At 40.8% G+C, this 21,960-nt stretch overlaps 1 protein-coding gene across 2 annotated transcripts in view; it reads right to left on the bottom strand.

Annotated features, from left to right (window-relative positions):
* The window catches only part of TYRO3 (TYRO3 protein tyrosine kinase), a 90,828-nt gene that overhangs the window by 34,563 nt on the left and 34,305 nt on the right, over positions 1-21,960 (bottom strand). Inside the window, exons 5-7 of one of the 2 annotated variants that reach the window (XM_081935486.1) lie at positions 19,021-19,107; positions 8,173-8,288; positions 596-770 (exon numbers count right to left, since the gene is read on the bottom strand). In XM_081935486.1, coding sequence (XP_081791612.1) covers positions 596-770; positions 8,173-8,288; positions 19,021-19,107 — 378 coding nt within the window. The remainder of the gene's footprint in view (positions 1-595; positions 771-8,172; positions 8,289-19,020; positions 19,108-21,960) is intronic. The other variant, XM_081935487.1, reaches the window with a different exon arrangement.

The raw sequence follows: 21,960 nt of genomic DNA, 5'->3' as shown, positions 1-21,960 counted from the left end.
TAGTTCTATTGTCATTTTATCCATTTCTGCGCATTCGAGTATTTTCCTGATTGTAGTTTCATCTGAGGGTGTATTGATTTTTTCCCAGTTTTGTGCGAAGGCAATCCTGGCGTGAGTATGTGCATGATTATGTATTGAGATTGTTTGTCCATTTTTTGATCCAGCAATCCTAATAAGAATGTTTCTGGTTTGAATTCTATTTTTCGCTCAGTCATTTCTTCTAAAGATATCCTAAATGTTATTAATAATCGTTTATTAAATTTGTGGTTAAGTTCTACACAGTCTTCTAAAAGGTTTTCCACCTTTTCAACAAGCTCTAAACACTGAAACATTCATTTTATTCAGATGTGTGTCCAACCACACTTGGCCAATAAAGAATTCTATTCTATTCTACTTGGAAGACTATGGAGGCAGATGATTGATTGCTTGAACCACCTGAGTTTTGCACGTTCCTTGTAATCTTTGTTTAATCAGACAATATATCTGTTCAATTAATCAGGAGGTTGCTATTTTCCAAATATTTTCTGATTCAACACACACACACAAAAAAAAAAACCCACGATATTTTTAAAGATTCTAGCCCTCTAAATCTTACCTAATCCCAAGGTCTGAAAATAGACCCAATCTGAAAAAGGAGAGCTGCCCATCTCATTAGAGCACTGAACTCGAACAGTGTAATTGGTGGCGTGCTTTAAACCTGGCAAAGCCCTTGTAAAGGGAGGGACAGAGAAAACTTCGGTGACCACCTCTTCCTGCAGCTCAGCTACCTGCTGGGATAAAGGGATAAAGGAAAAAACATGAAGAAACAGATTCATGGATTTCACATAAAATGCGTCATGGACGAAAATCATAGGAGGGCTGCATCAATAAATGATATACTACACATCATCTTGGCCTTGGGCCATTGAAATGCAGTGATGAATCCTTCAAACAATTGAACCCCGTGAAACAGAAGAAAACTCTAGAATAATCAAAAGATTAGCATAATGATAATAGCAAGCATACAAGCACCAAAAATCGGAGATTAGAATAATCTGGAATTTTGAAAGCTGCTGCCAATCTCTCCTGGGCCTTGATGAACAAACAAGCATATTCCATAAATACAACCGCAGCATTTCCCCCCCCCCCGCCCCACCCTTATAGTGTCAGTAAAACTGCAACGAACTGCATTAATGGAAAAAATGAGGAATCTCATACAGTATGTCCTACAATAGTTTTGAGATCTCACAGGTGAGAATTCTTGGAATTGCAGTCACCTCTGGAGATCAACAAGAGGAGGAGAACTGCTACATGAAAATAACCCTTGCATCCAGATGCAGTTTTTAATCCCTCCGGTTAACTGGGCTTTGGACTTTTTATTTAATTTTACCAACCTATTTTGCACTTTTTTATTGATTCCCTTTTTTCACGTCATAAGACAAAGGTTCCCCTCGCACATATGTGCTGGCCATTCCCAACTCTAGGGGGCAGTGCTCATCTCTGTTTCAAAGCTGAAGAGCCAGAGCTGTCTGAAGACGCCTCCGTGGTCATGTGGCCGGCCTGACTAAATGCCGAAGGCTCACGGAACGTTGTTACCTTCCCACCAAGGGTGGTCCCTATTTTTCTACTTTTACGTGCTTTAGAACTGCTAGGCTGACAGAAGCTGGAACAAGTAACGGGAGCTCACTCTGTTACGTGGCGCTAGAGATTCGAACTGCAGACCTGCTGACCTTTCTGATCGACAAGCTCAGCATCTTAGCCACTGAAGCCACCGTGTCCCTTTCATATCATACATCTCTCTTGGTTTCAAGGAGAAACCTATTCAATTAGTCAAACAATTATGATTAAAACACACACATACACACACATTTTACGTTAGGCATCCACCCATACCTTTTGTTCTACCATCAACTCCAATGAAATAGACTCTGCAGTCTGTATACCTCTGTACTGCATGCATTACAGCCAGAGATGACAATATGAGTGAGCCTGCTTTTCATAATCGTGTCTTTATAAGCATGTATTCAGCTCTTTTCTCCAGCCCTAGAAAAATAACAATCCTTCCTTTCCTACAAGCACCAGGGACTGCTAATAGTAGAAAGATGGCTCAGATGGCAGTAATGTTTACAAGTTAACTGCACATTTGTATTTCTTTGCTGGGGTAACTCTCGGCTCCAGTTGATCTTTTTATACTGGAGGGTGGTTGCCTCACTAAACTTGACAGATCAGAGAATGAAATGCTTCTTTGTTTTTCCCAGCATGGGACAGAAATGGATGTAAAGGGGGTGGGGGTAGAATCCTCTCTCTCTCTCTCTCCCCCCCCTCTCTCTCTCTCTCCTTCAGCCATGGAAAAAACGGTTGTGGGGAGGAGCCTGGAACTTAAGAGAGATTAGCACTATGTGCAGTGACCGATGGACGTGCATGTTAGGAACAATAGGCTGTACCTAGTACAAGCAGGCAGAATTCTAATGTGCAAGAGGAAATTCATTCTGATCTGTCAAGTGTCCCAAGAAAGCACCAATAGAGACCGTGCAGGGGAGGGTTGGATGCAAGGATAGAGGTAGTGACATTACCGATAAAGGGGGGGCTCTTTGGTTTCTTGAAAGTCTTAGGTAAGAGGGCATTCTGCATCTCTAATGAAACTGAATAAAATAAGTCAAACTACAGCCACTACCTGGCTGCTCATGCTTTCAGTTACATTTTTTTTGTCCCTCAGGATTAAGTATACCCTGTGGCCTAAAAGAACCTGGAGAAATTGTGTTTAGCCCATGGCTCCATCACAGGACTGAGGTGAATCTAAAAAAAAACCCAGGCTTTAAAAACAAATGTTCCGTTTTTCTTTCTTTGTTTCCCAGTTCTGTTTTTGCAACATCACTCAAACACCTTGTTCTGTCGGCTTGATTACTCCTAATCATAGTTTGTGTCCATGCAGTCACCACAAATCAATGCCTCACGGGAGACATTTTTATCTTAATCAAGCAATCACTCAAATATTTTGGAAGAATATTTTTTTAAAAAATTTAAGAATACTGATTATTCTTATATTACCCTGGAGGAGTTCAGGGTAGCTACATTAATCTATAGAGATGAGTCTGGTCATTTAGAATAAAGGGGCTTGAATTCTCAGCTGAAATTCTCATCTCTCCTTATAGATGCCCACACTGAGGAACTAAACCCATAATAATTTTGCAGTCCAGGCTGACTCATGGCTTTCCGCAGCAAGAAATATAAAACATACTATTTACGTCAATATATATAGCATTTGCTTCAAGGAATGCAAAAGTCCAGCCCAGTTGTTTTTCTCAAAGTAAACAGCTTGGTGCCACACCAGTCCATTTCCAAAACAAATCCCCGGTGAAATTATCCTTCCTGCTTCTAGCCATACATACATACATACATACATACATACATACATACATACATACATACATACACACACACAGACACACACACACACACACACACGGTTTTGTTGTATTCAGGTCTTTTCCCGTGTAAGGTTGAGATTGTCTTTGCAACGTTTCGGCAGGATCTCACCTGCCATCTTCAAGCGTGGGCTCAAAAGCTTTTGAGCCCACGCTTGAAGATGGCAGGTGAGATCCTGCCGAAACGTTGCAAAGACAATCTCAACCTTACACGGGAAAAGACCCGAATATAACAAAACCAGCATACCCACACCCGTGAAAATATATATATATATATATATATATATATAGGCTTTGTCATCTCCTCAACAAGAAATCTACTTATCTGATTTTTCTGTTTTTGAAAAGCTAGTCTTGCAGTTTCTTGCCTAATCAACCAGAAGGATTTATAGTCCTTTCCCATCATCTCAGTTTCTATCGAAAAAAGCCCTGCACTGACACTAAAAGTTTTTTTTGTGTGTGTGTTACATAGGAAACAGATACAAGTAACAGATAAAAATTTTAAACAAAATTAATCAAAGTGATAATAAAGAAGAAAAAGGAATATTTTCTTGGGGGGGAAAGACTGTTTCTAGTGTGCTGCTCCTGGAAGGAAAGAGTTAATTTTTTCTTCCCCCGGGACAGCAGTTGATCTTCCAAAACTGTATTGTCAAAGAGGCTTCAAAAACACCATCAACTGGGGCCTATAGGAAGCTTTTCCAAACCTAACTGTTCGTGATCAGCATCTTTAGCAGAAGCATCTACCACAAGCCATGATGACAACCATGGTGTGTAAGCTCATCATAGGTGTGTAAGCTCATCATGTAAATTATGTCCTTGCATCCCAGTATCTGACACAAGTATGTATGTTGCAGTGATTGGTGGCCAACAGATCTAAATATATACTGTACATACATATATTTGTATCATGCTAGCACCAGACATTATCATTTTTCAATCCTTTCTTCACTCTATCGTAAAACTTTTCAAGGCAATTTTCAAGTATTTGGGAAATAAACATAGCAGAAATCTCCAGCGCCCAAATAAACTGTAGAGACTAGCATATAAAATGTAACGTTCTAGTTTAAAAATCCATGAAGAGTTACATTTATCGTGCCAACTCAACTAGTTTGAAAGAAAGTCACTGAGAATAAGTGAGCTTTACGGGATTTTCCAGACCTGAAAGAAAGGGATTTCACCCAACAGAAGACAGCTGAAAGGGATTTTCCCTTTGCACTTGTTTCAGAGTCCAACAGCTCAGCACAAATCTTGTGAATCTAAATGCAGATGGGAAAAAAAAAAATCCTTTGGGCAACGTGGGCCTCAAACCACTTAGGTTTTAGAGCCTAACCAGTACTTTGAACTAAAATCAGAGTTCAATGGCAACCAGTGCAGCTAGCGAAAGTACCCGTGGCATCTGATCCCGCTGTTACTTGGGTGACCAATGTGATGAAACAATAGAGTACTTTCACCCTACTAAGGCAAGGGAAGAGTTAAGAGGGCACTTCCTATAAGAGGACAGAAAGATAACAAACTGGAGAGAGGTGCGCGTACGTCCGCACGCACACACACAATTAGCAGCACACATTTGGTAATTGCGATTGGATAGTGCTGGCAAACCATGTGAAAAAGAAGAAACCAATTCTGACCATAAATATGAAGTTCTGAACCTTTCGACAGAAACAGTTTACATTAAGATCATCTATTAATATTAACAGGGGTGTCCAACTCGATTTCATTGAGGGCCACAACACAATTGTGTTTGACCTTGGGGGGGGGCAAGGTGGACGTGGCCAGCTTGACATCACTCGTGTTAGAGGCACCTGTGGTGGCCCAAGTGTTCTGTCAGCAAAAACGGGCTCCTGAGCTCCATTTTTGCTGGCAGAGGCACCGGTCATTCACTGTTTCCAGGGTGGCCCCATGAGCCAGATCTAAGCATCCCACAGGCCGGATCTGGTCTGCAGGCCTTGAGTTTGACACCCCTGATCTATTCAGACAATGTGGTCTTATTAAATAAAATGTTGAATGATCCACTAGCAGTACACCAAGAGACTGGCTATAATACCCTCCCTGCCTACCACAAGAAGAACTAGAGTGGAGAGAACATACAAAGTCTAAATTTATAATTCTGGAGTAGTGGCAACAAGATCTTGAACTATTTATACCCTACAAAACTTTGCAGAAGATAGGCAACTTCTGAATGAATACATTTAGCTGCTTTCTCATCAATAGAAAATTCCAAAACAGCTTTGAAAATTTCAAAAACAAATCCAGCTAGAGAAAAAATTACAGCAGTCCAACTGAATGTTAAATCCATGCATAGATCTCCTCTAGACAGGGCCACAGCTAGTGGAGCAGATCATCTCAGAAAAAAAATACTGTTATCACTAAGGCTGTCTCACCATTAAAAACGTAGGAGAACTCCTACACTGTATACTTGAATTTTAGAAGACGTCTCTAATAACTGCAAATGTCTATTTCACATAGGTCTTCTTTCCTACAGATAGTATCTCCATGGTATAAATGAAGTCTCAGCTTCTTCATTTCAGAATGAGTATCAGTATGACAGGCATTCGTAGGTGTTGCTTTGGTCAACCCCAAATTTGGCTTTGGCCTGCCTGCTGCTGTGGAATGCAGCCGTGGAATGAATGGATGTCTTATGAGTGTAGGTGTGCCTCAAAGTGAAAAAAAAAGATCTCCACCCTTGTTTTGCGTGCTGTTTTTTATTCTTGACTCTGCCACACCCTCAGGACTTTGGCCTCTGGTGTTTCTGCTTCAGGGACACCTGCAGCTCGGTTTTGACAACAGCACATTGGAGAACTGTGTGAACTGGTTCAATCTGAGATGCAATTACCATAATCAATTGCTCCCATGCATGATCAGGTTGCAAAGCTTGTTATTGCCTATTGTTCAGTGATTCCTGTTGGGACAGGCCTCAGGAGATTTGATGCTTGAGACATAGGAGGAGCAGGCATATGTTCCTCAGCCTTTCTGCAATATTGCCAACAACTAAGTGATTTTTGTACTTGAAGCAGAAAATCCCTCAAGTTCTCTGTCTTTATCTGAAACTCAAGCATGAAATGGTCTGTTCATGATTTATATATTTTTTCCTGGAGCTCCACAACAATATAGCTTCAGAAATGCTTTATAATATTTCCTATGGAGTTATGGGCCAAATGTTTTCTCATTGGCAAGAACTCTTACATCTGGGAATGCTTTTATTATTTCCCTTTCATGTAATAAAGACACCCCATTTAGCATTCTCCTATGCCATTACAAGGGATGCGGTGGCTAAGTGGCTAAGATGCTGAGCTTGTTGATCAGAAAGGTTCGACAGTTTGTCAGTTTGAATCCCTAGTGCCACGTAACCGAGTGAGCTCCTGTTACTTGTCCCAGCTTCTGCCAACCTAGCAGTTTGAAAGCACATAAAAAAATGCAAGTAGAAAAATAGGGACCACCTTTGGTGGGAAGGTAACAACGTTCTGTGCACCTTCAGCGTTTATTCATGCCAGCCACATGACCACGAAGACGTCTTAGGACAGCACTGGCTCTTTGGCTTTGAAATGGAGATGAGCATCGCCCCCCTAGAGTCAGGAATGACTAGCGCATTGTATGAGGGGAACCTTTACCTTTACCTATGCCATTTCAAAGGGCAGTTTTGTCACTCATGGTGACAAGGGATGTCAAGATGAAACCTGCAGTCTTTGTAAAACCAGGGCATGTAAGACATAAATATAACTTGTTCCAACACTGAATATGAAAGCTAGAAATGAAAGCTTGACTGGTAGAACATAATGGAGCTGTAAGATTCAGTAAAGTAAAAGTAAAGTCCATTTTATTCGCTTTTTTATTTTTGGGGAAAAAGATTAACAGCAATACCCTAGCCTTAGTTATCCATAATATTAAATATGATATGGCATTAAAAAGATACTGTATTTTCTACTAGGATTTGGTGACAAATGGGATCAAATAATGTCCTTTTACATTTAAAGGATTCAAAGGCTTATCAAACCATCTCTGCCTTCAAGTCGAAACCCCTTGTTGCCTGCATATCAGTAATTTTAAAGATATACCCATTCCAATTTGTCTCACAGTCCACACTTCTGAACAAGATTTTATGTTCTCTCTCTCCCCCCTCCCTCCCCTCCCTCTCTCTTTCTGTCTCCTTCCCTCTCTCTCCCTCCCCTCTCTCCCTCTCCTCCCTCTCTCTCTTTCTCTCTCTCTCTTCCTCCCTCCCTCTTTCTCTCTCCCTTTCTCTCTCCCTCCCTTCCCTATCTTTCTCTCTCTCTCCCCTCCCCCTTCTCTTTCTCTCTCCCTCTCTCTCCCCTCCCTCTCTCCCCCTCCCTCTCTTTCTCTCTCCCTTTCTCCCCTCCCTCTCTCTTTCTCTCCCCCCTCTCTCTCCCCTCCCTCTCTCTCTCCCCCTCTCTCTCCCCTCCCTTTCTCTTTCTCTCTCCTTTAGATATTTTTTACCCCACCTTTATTATTTCCATAAATAATTCAACATACCTAATACTCTTTCCTCCTCCCATTTTCCCCACAATAACTTCATTCTCATCCTTAGCATTTTTTCATGGTCTGGACACAGAGTTAGAGGTCTGCCTGATTAACTTTTTCCCTAGTCTGCTGTTTGTGACAAAGTCAAACAAATAACATTAGATTAAGTAATGGGGAATTTATAAAGCTCCATGGTTTATAACAGTGGAAGCTCAAATTAAAAAATAACTTCTGTCGTGCAAAAATGTTTAGCAGTTTAGTCTGGAGAAGGACATACATGTAATCGTTTTCATACCTGTACTGTACAAGAGTGTAGGGGGGAAAGGCCATCAAATCCGGGTTGCCAAGTCACACTGGCATTGTTGCTGGTGATCTTAGTGACTGTCACATTGAGAGGTGAAAAAGGGGTTGCTGAAACAGAAGGAAGATTTTTAACATATGCAAAACTGAGCAGTTATTTACATAGAAATGTGCAAGTGATACAGTCTGGGGAATTTGGACAAGATCCCTGAGAGGTGCTAATTGAGCTATGAATGAACAGAGGTAGCCTGTTCATGACATTTTAAATCCTGATTAACACGGCATATCTTTCCCCTCCAAGTTGATGGTTAAACAGAGAAAATAAGGAACATTTGTTATTTTCAAAAACATTCTGTTACGGAGTCTGAGAATCAAGTGATAATAGTCTGACATTTATTAAACCTTTCGAATAACATGGCCTAGTACTACCCCTATGTCATAATTGCATGTTTCTCCTGTAATACTACTGATACACAAACACACACACATACAAAAACACATCTTCTTCCATTAGGTTATGGCTGGCAATTTTCTTGGCAAATCTTGGCTGACTTGCAATTGTCTCCTTCCTAGGGCTGAAAAAAAGTGACTGGCCCAAGGTCACCCAGCTGACTTTATTCCTAAAATGGGTCTATTTAGCATCTGCCCGTTCCTAGCCTAGTGATTTAACCACTATGGCAAAGTAGCTGCCATTACTAAAATATTGGAATACACTGGAAAAGAACAGGATTAACAGAAAATCTACAGAAATTCAGGCACGTTTGTTCAATTTTTATAAACAATATTCTGTGAAAATTCAAAATGTGACATTTTAAATCTTTATTAACAAACAAGCCACCCTACGTCATTCACTAAGCATCCATTTATGTTCTTTCTGTTGAACCAATCGAGACCATCAACCCTTTTAAAACTTTTATCTCATTCTGAAGTTTATGAGGCTTGCAAGAATTCTGGGTACGTAATGAGATTCATCTGAGTGATACATCACCTAATGTCAGAACAGCATCATTTCTCTTGGTCTCAGCAAACACAAAAGGGGATGCAATTGCTGCTGAAGTCATTGGAGTCACTGATGGTGCAGGCAAGCAACTCTTTCTTTAGCTGGAAAACCCTCAGTCCCCTGATTATGAGTCATAGTTGTTTGGGAAGTTCAATTACTGTAATTCCAGTATTTTCAAGGTTGTATTAAAAATCTGGCATCAACTGAAGCTTCTATGTGCGTGTATCAGTACTATTGTATGGAAGACGTTTGACCTTTTCCATATTTTCCTGCCCAATTTCTATATTCTCCAAATTAGGTTGTATAATACCCTCTCTTCCCCCTCCGATTAAGTGAGAGGATCTTTTGACATAGCACCCAATAATAAACCTGATTTACTGGAGAGATTTGTTCTTGTGTTTATTTTATAGCCTGTTTCAAAACAACTGCATTTATTATTATTATTATTCTAGTATATTATTACTGATTACAGGCTTTAAAACAATTTACGTTTTACAGTCTGATTTCTGAATTTGTAATCTATTTCTCCTCTTTGTTGTTTGATGTAATATTGAGCAGGTTTGGCAACTGCCCAGAGAACTTACATTAATTGGTAATTAGGAAAACAAATCACATTAATGGGTAAAAAGTCTACACCCAACCTTTTGCATTACTTCAGAATTTCCACAGCTTGAACCAAACTTTATTCATGAGTTTTACTGTATATGCATATGGCAGGCACTCCCCAACGTCATGTGGTTTAAATTAGGCTATTACTCAACATCTGAATACTTCAGAAGAGAAACCACAGTTCAGGAACTGTTTCTTTTACACATTTGCAGATAATGCACAGAGGAGGCTAGATTAGATATGTAATGTCAGGGGCAAGATACACAGAGTAGAACCTAGCATTCTTTGATCTTATTTTATTCATTTCTGCTATATAGGACATTACAAAAATTTAATGTCTTCTACACTACACACTGAATATTGCAGATACTACTTCCAGAGGTGGCCTATGGCTCTTATGAACACAAAAGCCAACAACACAAAACCAAACAGAAGTTGGCAACTTCAAGGAATGATCCATCCCTCTAGGACCCTTTTGCTTTAGATCAAGGGTGTCAAACCCAAGGCTATGAGCCGGATCTGGCCCATGGGGTGCTTAGATCTGGTCTACGGGGCCGCTTTAGAAACAGCAAAGGATTGTCCTGCAGTGCCTCTGCCAGCGAAAATGGAGCTCGGGAGGGCAGCCCTCCTAAGCTTAGTTTTCACTGGCAGACGATTGCAAGAGGCCAGTGCAGCTGAAAACAGAGCTCAGGAGCCCATTTTTGCTGGCTGATCGCTCAGGCCACCACAGGCGCCCCTGACACAAGTGACATCAAGCTGGCCATGCCCACCCTGGCCCCCAAGGTCAAACACAGCTCTGATGCGGCCTCAATGAAATTGAGTTTGACACTCCTGGTTTAGATTATCCTGGACAACAGACTAAACACTGCCACATCTCCTTGCTAATTACATTGCAAACGATGCTAAGGAAAGAACACGTCTTCACAATTCAGTCTTGTTTGAAAAAGCTCCAGACGTCTTCTTTCCATAAGCATTCTGAGATTAATTTCTTTTCTTTTTTTTCATTTGTACTTTATCACTGTTGTCATTGTGACATTCATTGGCAATATTTCATTAAAAGTATATAGGAAGACAGGATAATTATGAAATGAAATGAAGTCACAATTTGGATGAGTCTCATAATAAAACACATGTTTAAAAGGAATATGAGAAAGTTCAAGGAACTGTCAACGAACAGGAAAAGAAAGTGGGAACGCATAGGAGCAGTTGCCTAATCATTACACATTTTTTTGGAAAACACTATTAAATAAAAAGGGTAAAGATTGTGATGACACTGCTGGTTTGAGAAAACCATTTCCAATTTCTTCCTTGGTTTGTTGTCTTTTTAAAATATAAATTCAAGCTGGTTGCCTCTCACTTCTCTTGTTCTGGCCCATTTCCCTCTCATTTACTCTCAAGCTCCTCACTCTCCATATGTTCTCTCAGTTCCACCCCTTCACTGCTCCCGTCATCTCCTGTTCCCACTCATGGCTCAATGGTTCCATTCATGTTGCCACTGATTCTTGAAACCAACTCCCACTCTTTGCTTGGCAAACGCTTCCTCTTACCTTTAGATCTTGCCTAGTAATTTGCTTGCCATTAGTTTCTAGAGCAGAAATTCCTTGTACTTTGTTTACTTGCAGTGCTTTCAAATATCTTGCCCAAAGAGTTCTAAATATATCCTAAAATTCATTCTGAGCTGAAAACCTAAATCTAGCTTCTCCTCATCTCTCCAAAGCTCCGAACCTTAGAAGAACTAATTTTTGGTCTCCATTAGTAAGAGGGGATTCAGTTCCAATCCTTGCTGGGCAGTCTATTGCCTCCAAACAAAGACAATGCAGTTTTCTGTTAAAAACGGAAGAGTTAAAGCAGGGGTGCTTAAATCTGGCCCACGGGGCTGCCTTGGAAATAGCGAAGGACCGGCCCACGCTGCCTCTGCCAGTGAAAATGGGCTCCCAATCTCCGTTTTCAGCTGGGACGGCCTCCTGCAACCCTCTGCCAGTGAAAATGGGCTCCCAATCTCCGTTTTAAGCTGGGACGGCCTCCTGCAACCCTCTGCCAGTGAAAATGGAGCTCGGGAGGGCCGCATGCACTCGGGCCATCATAGGCACCCCTGACACTAGTGACATCAACTTGGCCACACACACCCTGCCCTCCCCCCGAGGTCAAACACAACCCTGATGCAGCCCTCAATGAAATGCAGTTTGACACCCCTGAGTTAAAGAATTAAATAACACCCCCCTGGATCAGACCACAGTTTCAAGAAGTTTGGAATTCTTTCCAGTGGGTCAAATCAATTAGAAAGTGGCATCTATAAATAAAATCAGTATTTCCCCCCCCTCACTGTGATTTGTTGGAAACAATCTAATGGTCTGGTTTGAACATAACCCAGACTGTATAACACATGCAGCTTCAAGGATACCCCACAACTGCAGTACTGAAATTCAAAAGTAAAATTTGTAAAATAATACATCCTTGGGAAGTCAAACTATTCTCCAAGGCACCTGAGGGTAGAACAAGAAGCAATGGGTGGAAACTAATCAAGGAGAGAAGCAACTTAGAACTGAGGAGAAATTTCCTGACAGACAGAACAATTAATCAGTGGAACAGCTTGCCTCCAGAAGTTGTGAATGCCCCAACACTGGAAGTCTTTAAAAAGATGTTGGATAGCCATTTGTCTGAAACGGTATAGGGTTTCCTGCCTAGGCAGGGGGTTGGACTAGAAGACCTCCAAGGTACCTTCCAACTCTACTATTGTATTATGTATTATGTAAATACTGATTTTCAGCAGTTTTGGAGATTTGGAACCACACTTCCTCTGTGAGGAAAAATGCTCTCATTCTCACTCTGATGCCCACCAGAGATCTCCAGAGCTGAGCAGAAAATTGCTCTTTTTCTTTCAGGCCCATCTTTTCAGTTTATGCCATTATTTCACCACAAGGTTTTCAGCCCCCTGCCAGGTTGAGAAGTTGAATTCCAGCTCCTGATCTAGAAGACAATGCCCACCCCAATATAACAACTTGTTCAGGTCAACACTGGCTTACAGCGCCAAACTTCTCTCCTTCCAAACCGTTCTATAAATGTAAAGCTTTGCCCCTGTGGAAGGTGGCCCAAGGGGCATCCTATATTCTTGAGCTGGCACAGCACTAAGCAGTAATGGCTTGGTTCACAGATCATTCTAAACGAAGAAAACCTAAACAAATTACTGAACTATGCGTGACCCTCAGTATTTTCTTGCCTAGTGTCACTCTACACTGTCCTTTTCAACTCACCAGTTCTGTATTTGACTTCCAACTTGGTCTTAACAAAAAAATAATAATATAACAGCATAATGCAAGATGGATGAAAAATCACTACAGAAGCCCTCACTTAACAGCCTCAGCTGAATTGGGAATTTTGGTCCCAAGCCATTGTAGTTGCTAAGCAGGTCACCACCTGTTTTGAGTATATTTTATGACTATATTTACGATGGTCCCTGCAGTAGTTACAGGAATCCTGTGACTGTTAAGCAAATCCATTCTCCCAAATAGGTGGTTTTTGCCAATTTCTGGCAAAACAAAAATGGTAGAAAAAAGTTGCAAATCGTAGTCACGTAATCACAGAATACTGCAACCAGTTGTAAATGCAAGCCAGGTGCCAAATGCTTGACATCTGACCTCCCCTAGGGAGGTGTGTGGGGTGTGTGGCAGTCATAACTCCGAGGAAGGGTTATAAGTAATTTTGGGGAGCCTGTTAGAACTTTAAACAATCTTTAGGCGACTGGTAATTAAATGAGAACTACCTGTATAAGAGTTGGATCATTGATGGCAAATGACTACTAGAAAGGCTTTTTGTGAAGACATTTCACATAAATCAACCCTAATTGATCTGAAAGAACCTGACTAGATCGGCGCACAAAAAATGCTAGCATCTTTCTACCAACAGATGTCCTCATTTAGCGATCATAACTGGGACAACAACTCAATCATTAAAGTTGTGACTGTGCTTATGATCTAACTTCAGCTTTCCTTTTCTTTACAGACCTGGAAGGTCATAAATCTGGGTGTTGATTTCAAAGTTACTATTTCATCATTGCCATAACTGGGAATGTCTATGGAGATTCTTAGTCATCCAGGCTATGGTTGTTTCAAGGTGCTTTTTCAAGAGGCAACTGGGTGGTCTTGTTTTTCTTGGATGACGTTTAGCTTCTTCTCCAAGAAGCTTCTTCAGGTCTGAGACAAGTCCAGTTGTCTCTTTCACGTTATCTCGTGAAAAAAGCATCTTTGGGGTAACTGGAAATGGTAACGACCAGTTGCTAAGCAAGGGATATCTATATTCCACATTTTATATTTGGCAACATTTATTCCACCTACAAATTTAGAAAAACAATGTAATATCTATAGCAGTGATGCCGGACCTTTTAGGCACAGAGTGCCCAAACCGTAAGGCACACACGCATGTGCCAGAACCCCTTGGAAACCAAATGACCAGTTGGCTGGCGCACACGTGCACCTCGAAAACCTGACAACCAGCTGGCTGGTGTGCATGCGCACCTCGGAAACTCAACTACCAGCTGGCCACTGCGCATGTCAGAAACCCGATGACCAGCTGGCTGAGCTGGGGTGACAGCGCATATACCCTGTGTGCACCTCTGGCACGCGTGTCATAGGTTCTTCATCCCGGATCTATGGTATCCCCTGGCTTCCTGTCTCACTTGTCTTGTCTGTCTGTCTATTTATCAGAAGGTGGTGCACTGTAAAGCAAAATGCCAGCTTTCAGCATCACCCATATACAAATCAGGATAGAATAGATTAGAATAACAGAGTTAGAAGGGATCTTGGAGGTCTTCTAGACCAGTGATGGCGAACCTATGGCATGCGTGCCACAGGTGGCAGGCGGAGCCATTTGTCAGGACATGCGAGGGGCTGCCCTGTCAGCTGGCCAGCGCGCATGTGCGCGCTGGCCAGCTGAGTTCACCTTTTTTTAAAGCCATTTTTCGCCCTCCCCAGCTCCAAAGGCTTTATAGGAGCCTGGGGAAGGTGAAAAGAGCCTCCCCCGTCCCCCTGGAGGCCCTCCGGAGGCTTCATGAGCTTCCCTGACGCCTTTGGAGCGCTCAAAACGACCCTCCGAGCAAACCAGAAGTGACTTCCTGTTTGCTCAGAGGATCATTTTGAGTGCTCCGAAGGCTTCAGGGACCATCCGGAGGCTTCCCTGCGCCTCCGGAGGGTGTCCAGGGGGGCGGGGGAGGCTGTTTGCGCCCTCCCCAGGCTCCTATAAAGCCTCTGGAGCCTGGGGAGGGTAAAAAAAGCATGTAAAAATGGGGGGGAGTGCCTGTAGTGCGTGCATGCGCACTGGGGGGGAGCGCATTGCATTATGGGTGCAGCACGCTTCCCCCCACTTATGGCACGTGAGCGAAAAAAGGTTCGCCATCGCTGTTCTAGACTAACCCCCTGCCTAGGTAGGAAACCCTATACCACATCAGACAAATGGTTATCCAACATCGTCTTTAAAACTTCCAGTGTTGGGGCATTCACAACTTCTGGAGACAAGCTGTTCCACTGATTAATTGTTCTGTCAGGCAATTTCACCTCAGTTCTCGGTTGCTTCTCTCCTTGATTAGTTTCCACCCATTGCTTCTTGCCTTACCCTCAAGTGCTTTGGAGAATAGCTTGACTCCTTCTTCTTTGTGGCAGCCCCTGATTGCATAAAAGTAGTGCTTTGTGACTGGCTTCTCCTACCACAACAGTCATTTCATGATTAAGCAAGGTTACAGTGGTCATTTTGTCAAGTAACCAGAATGTACTCTCTAGATAATAAATGTGCTCACCAAATTTAAAATGGTTGCATAACCTTGTCAAAAAAAGTACTGAAGTAATTACATTCCTTGACTAAGAGAAAAGCAACTTTCAGAATCCTGAACCTTCATTGGATATTACATTCTCCATCATGGATCAAGGATCCGTACAAGATAGCTATGGCTGCATACATGACCCTTTGGAAAAGAATCCACTCTTTTGACTTCTGGTGTGAGCCTTGACTGACTGAAATCCACAAATGAGCAGAGATGAAAACCGCTGTGAAGAATGAAAGACCAGTGATAGACCAGTTCCTCAAATCTCTCTGGAAAAGGGAAGATCAAGAGATGGTCCATGAGTGCATTGAATGGCAGCTCCTCATACAGAGACCAAAAAGGGTGATCTCCCAGAGGTTTATGTGCTTTAAGCCAAGGGAGACAACATCTTAACTCCTCAGTCATGGCAGAGCCTTTTATAAGGACACTAAGACAGTTAAACTCATTTTCTAATCACATTTGAAAACATTAACCACTGTATTGAAATTAGAGATCTTCAAAATGATGAGTTTAGTTTGATACCTGGTGAGTTTTCTCTTTTTTCTTTGGATTTAAGACATTTTCAACAGAGTCTTAAGAATTTAAAATAATATACAATTGGCAAAAAGCTAAAAAAGCAGTTTTTATTTTAAAAAGATTTAAACTGATTGGGAGACCAGAGACATTTGGAATATTGATCATTTTAGTTATATGATTTGAAAAAAACAAGTATGTAGTTAAATAATATACTTTGGGAAATGACTGAAACAGAACTAAATCCATATTAGGAACCAAAGCTTGATGAGGGTTGTCAATAAATACTAGAGGGAACTAGAGAGTCCCTTTGGGGAGAGGGGGCGGTATATAAATCGAAATAAAAGTAAAGTAAAGTAAAGTAATGAATTAGGCAGAAAAGAGGTAAAATGGCTAAGCAGGCTATAACTTTTTCTTATTTTAAAGAGCTTTAAAAAAATAAACCATGGACTAAAATATTAATAGCCAATGTCAGAAAGGAAATTTCAATGATAAACTTTTAGAAGATGAGAAAAAACTTTTAAAAAATGTGCATAAACAATATAGAGGTTGAAGGCATGAAAGACAACTAAATTGAGATTACCAATATGGGAATACAAAAAATAACTCAGGAAAAAGATCTGGATATGGGACAGCTGCAACAGGAAAATTTGGACAATGCATTTTGGGGGGATTTACAAAGAAGGTTGGTAAAAGCTTTGAAGGCTCATTTCAAATGCCAAAGAATGATGAAAGCTCAAGTGCTATGATGCCGTAAGAATGATTTAAAGGTCAATATTGAGTGGAGCAAAACAAAGGAATATAAAGTGTCATTATTTAGCCAGGAATAAGCTATTTGTCTGATATTTCTGTTAACTCCTGATGAACTATTTGCTGAACCAGGATGATTTATGGATTCTATATAGGTAAGTTAGGTTATAATAATAATAATAATAATTTAAATTTATTAGCCGCTCCCTTTCCGAAAAGGACTCGGGGCGGCGTACAATGGAGTAAAAAACATATAACATTTACATAAATCCATGACATACATAAGTACAAAGACACACATGTTCGGAGGAGGTTAACAGATACAATACATAGACAATTAAAAACCATTAAAATACCCTAATTACAAAACCCCATGTACAATCCAAATTCAAAATGTTAAAAAACAGACAGTCAGGAGGAGTACGAGAAAATTACGGTTGAGCCAGGCCAGATAGTTGGAAGAGGTGGGTTTTCAGTTGTACACGGAAGGAGCGGAGATCGGAAGTAATCCTGATGTCCCGGGGGAGGTCATTCCACAGGGCTGGGCCCATCACAGAGAAGGCTCTGCTCCTGGGTGTCGCCCCCCGACACTGTTTGGCGGTCGGCACCCGGAGAAGTCCCTCTCTGTGAGAGCGGATTGGTCGTATTGGTTTTTTATGCGTAACATTAAAAAAGAGTGAAAAGTTAATCATCTTATGCTCAGTGTGATGAAGGTTGGAAGCTTCTTCTTTATTCTTATCTATGGCGCCTTTTAATTTCTGCACCTTCTGAACTTTTTTTGTTCTAGTTTAGTCTGTATTCTGTTCATTAAAAACTTCAATAGGACTATTTTTAAAAAAGAAAAAAAAATCCACTCTTCTCATTAATTCAACTCAGTCATAACAATATACTCTTATATATTCTATTTTGCACAACAAGGAATGCAGCCAATCAAGCCCCAATTATATTTCCTTGCCCTACAAACATATTACTTATTCTTAACCTACATGTTTAGTTTCTTATTAAATAAGAGAACAAATTGCAGGAGGAGAAAAAAAAATACTTTACAAGCAAAATATTGTTATGCTTTAAATGAAAGTTTAGCGCTGCAAAGTCTAGAAAGATATAAAAGCGATGTCTTCTTGAAATGTAATTGTTCCAAACAGTGGCCTGTACCCTTCTGCTTTCAATAGCTCATGAAAAGTGGGAGACACTTTGGCTGCCAAGACACCAAATCTACAGCCAAAAAAGATGCTGTTCTCATTTACACATTATAGACGATGTCATGACCACAGGCATCCATAGGAGAGACTAATGAGGAAGCATGCATTGCACTGTCGTGACACGAATCACATTATTGACTTTCTATATATAATGCCATTGCACAAGAACTAAAGACTGGAGTTTGTGCTGTGACATTCTGACTCATCCCATCTTCTCATATTCTCATATCACCTGAGGATTATGATTACGACACCCCCTTTTTTTCTAAAAAGACCTTTGATATTCTAACCGTAGGCCTCCTAAACTAAAACAAGGTTTGTTCCCTAGTATTATTATTATTATTATTATTATTCATGCTTCTAGACCGCCCCCTCTCCCAAAAAGGGACTCGGGGCGGTGTACAGTCCATGCCAAATATATCAAAATACAATAAAAATTGAATATGTACAGTATCTCATTTCCTTCTTGAGCTGCTGGTGGTTTATATTTATTAGCAAATTTTCTTGATAAAGGGATGGGCCTGCATAAAAATATAGTGATTTTTTTTTAAAAAAAAAATCTAAATAGATCTGTTGAGAACATGAAGAATCAGCCAAGAAGTCATGTGTGAGGGTTGTGTGTAGCAGTTTTAAAACGTGGAGAAAAAAATGATTGTAGCTTAGTTTAGACTACCGTATTTCCCCAAAAATAAGACAGGGCCTTATTTTCTTTTGACCTCCTAAATGAGCACTTTTTGAGATGCAGGAGGTGGTGAGCATGGTCACCTCATGGCTGCTGCTGTGTTGCAATATGTTTTTGGGAGGGCTTATTTTAGCGTATGCACTCAAAAGCCCGATTGGGCTTATTATCAGGGAAGGTCTTTTTTTCAGGGAAACAGGGTATTTTTTTCTCTTTTCCTGTGAGGGAATAAATCTCCTTCTATGTTTCCATCTGTGGAAGGATAGGAAATGGTTTCTCACCTTTAATCTGTACAATGGCTGTCCGAGAGGAAGATAATCCCTTTATGTTGTGGGCTTCACAGAAGAAAACTGTGCTTTGGTTAATACCTAGAAATCAGTAAAAAAATACTTAAAAAAAACCATAAAAGTAAGTATTTAATCATCCTTAAGGTAGAATTTTACAGGTTTCATGCACTGCTCAGATTTTACCTACACAATTCAAAAGACTGAACTGAAAGCTGATCCAAAATTATGTGGGTGTTTTGTTTACATGCTGGTATATTTATTATTTATTGACTATAGTCATCCAATTCCAAAAGAGTCTGGGTGGCATACAAAACCAAAAATCCTTGATAAAACAATTAAAACATAATAGTCCAGCCTGTCTGCACAGACAGGCTGGACTAAAACAATCTTAAAAGGAACACAAATCACAACAGGCCTCGTGAATACATGAATCACAGCCCCGGATCCAAAACCAGGTTTTAATAGTTTTCTGGAACCCCAAAAGGGAGGGCACTATACTTATGGGCAAGGGGGAGGAAGAGAGGCTGTTCCAGTAAAGTGAATAAGCTGTTTCAAAGGTAAGCTTATCGCAGTCGCCAGAAAAGGGATCACAAGCATAGTTTAATAAGTTCCTATTTCCTTTGAAAATTTAGCAACTTTAGTTTCGCAAAGCGTGCACATGAATGATGACTATATATCTGGGAATATATGTTGGCTTTACTACTAGACTACAAAAATAAAAGCTGCAGAATGAAAAGCTTTCAACTAGAAACAGCACGTTAGCTCTTCAGAGCCATTGTCTGCACACCCTGTGAAGGAAGACAAACTTCTACCTTTCCTCTTCCTTTCAGAGTTGTGTTTTCATCTACATTTTGGCCTGAATTTTATTTTTTTATCTAGAGAGCGGAATACTGCGTGCACCTGTGAAGGAAGTTTAATAGGTCAAAATAGGAGCATGGCTGAAAAACAAAATCAACTATGCTTTCAAATCAAAATGGAATTTCCACTTCATTTTGAGCTTGTAAAAATCCAGGTAATCATGCTTGAGCAATCTGAAACTTATTTAAAAGGAAGTTTCATCTGATCCCATAAACAAGCTTCCTGGTAGGGAGAAAATCCTGTAAAATGATCCCTCCGTATCATAGGTTGGTGGAACTGCTAGGTAGTTTGCAGGTAGACCTGTACATGTATATACAGTATGTATGTATGTACGCATGTATGTATGATAAATCAATTTAAAATTGAAGATTGCAGTTGCAAGATGCAGAATAAAAACTTTAAAACAATGTAAAAACAATATCAACAAGATATTTAAAAATACCAATGAGGGTTGAGAACAAACCCCATAAGAGCTTAATAGCACAAGAACATCGCATCTCACAGACCATCTAAACCCCAAACCCTGGAACATATCTGGCTCTTCAATGCTTTGAGAAAGGTCAGGATCAATTTAACCTCAGAGGGTATGGTGTTTCAGACAGCAGAGTTAGGGTGCAGTGGTGAGATTCAACCAGTTCCCACCACTTCAGAACCGGTTGTTAAACTTTCTGAGCAGTTTGGTGAACTGGTTGTTGGAAGAAATCATTAGGGCAGAGAGCTGGTGGTTAAATTATTTGAATCCCACCACTGGGTTAGGGTTATGGCATTTTTAGTTGAGGAGATCCAGGGTGCACCACTCCTGTCACACTGGGTGGGATGGGTAGAAACAATCAGTCCCTTACTTAATCCCCCCCCCCCAATCAGAGGTAGGTTCCTACTGGTTCGGCCCGGTTCGGCCGATTAGGTAGTAACTCGGCTGGCCAAGCCCCCCAAACTGGTTCTATCGGCATCACCATAGGTGCAGCCATAGGCGCCACCATCTTGGTTTTTGCTTCTGTGCATGTGCAGAAGATTTTTTTTAACCTACTGCGCATGCGCATATAGCACGTATCAAGCGTGCGTGCAAAGCGCGTCCGGCAGTAGAAGAAGCCGCAACCCACGCCTGCCCCCCCCCCATCCTAACCGTGAACCATGATTTACAAATTCCATTAGTTAAATTTGGAGAACCAAAAAAAACCTACATGGTAGCTTAGTATTAAATGTGAACAGATTACCAACTCCCACAATAAAGATCACCAAGAACCTGGGAAGCCGACTGAACTCAGAAGTTGGGAAGTTCTAAGTCCAATGAGTCCAGTGCCAATAGCCACGACCTTCAATAAAGGCTCCTCTCTTCTTCAGAATAAATCGCTGGAAAGAGGTTATCCAAATAGGATGTTTCTGATAAGTAACTATTAGCTTTACCGTTCCTATAATTATTTATGATGGAACAATGGGATGGAAGGCCAGCCATCCAGAAAGGGAATGTTTCTTGGAATGTTTGTTTTGTCCCTTCACCCACCCAATGATAAGAAGCAAGGCCTCTGACTGGAGCTTAACGAGCAATTTCCCCCAGGCAAAAGCATTGACTCCACTATTATTACTGACATCATGCTGGTTGGAATCACAGAACTACTGTGACTGGGAAAATGTATTTTTAAGCTCCCTGCAGAAGACTTAGAGGAGCAATGAGATTCTGAATGAGTTTATAAGCTTACTTTTCAATGCCAAATTTGCCTCACTGCACATATGTTTCATTTTATTTTTGTAACTACTTGTGGTATTGCTTGTGAAAGAAACACAATTGATACCACCAAATTTCCATTCGTTAGAAAACTGGAAGTGGGAAGCTTTGAGGTAAATACATCTGTGGAAACTGGTCCCTGGAGTTTTAAATCTCATCTTCAACTTGCCTTGTAGTACTTGTTTCAAAATATGCTTAAGTCTGAGCTACAGCTGAGGCTGCCATTCAGGAAACCACGGTGTACTGTCAAAACCTGTCTGGAGCAATCTTTATATTACCTTCACTAAAACTGAAGTTAATAAGCAGAATTAGATCAAAAGGTGAATCGAGAGATGTCAACAAGTTTTAAAACC

The sequence above is a fragment of the Natrix helvetica genome (genome assembly GCF_964273705.1).
Source record: "Natrix helvetica genome assembly, chromosome: 1".
Taxonomy (NCBI): Eukaryota; Metazoa; Chordata; class Lepidosauria; order Squamata; family Natricidae; genus Natrix; species Natrix helvetica.
This window is presented reverse-complemented; position numbering and strand designations above follow the sequence as displayed.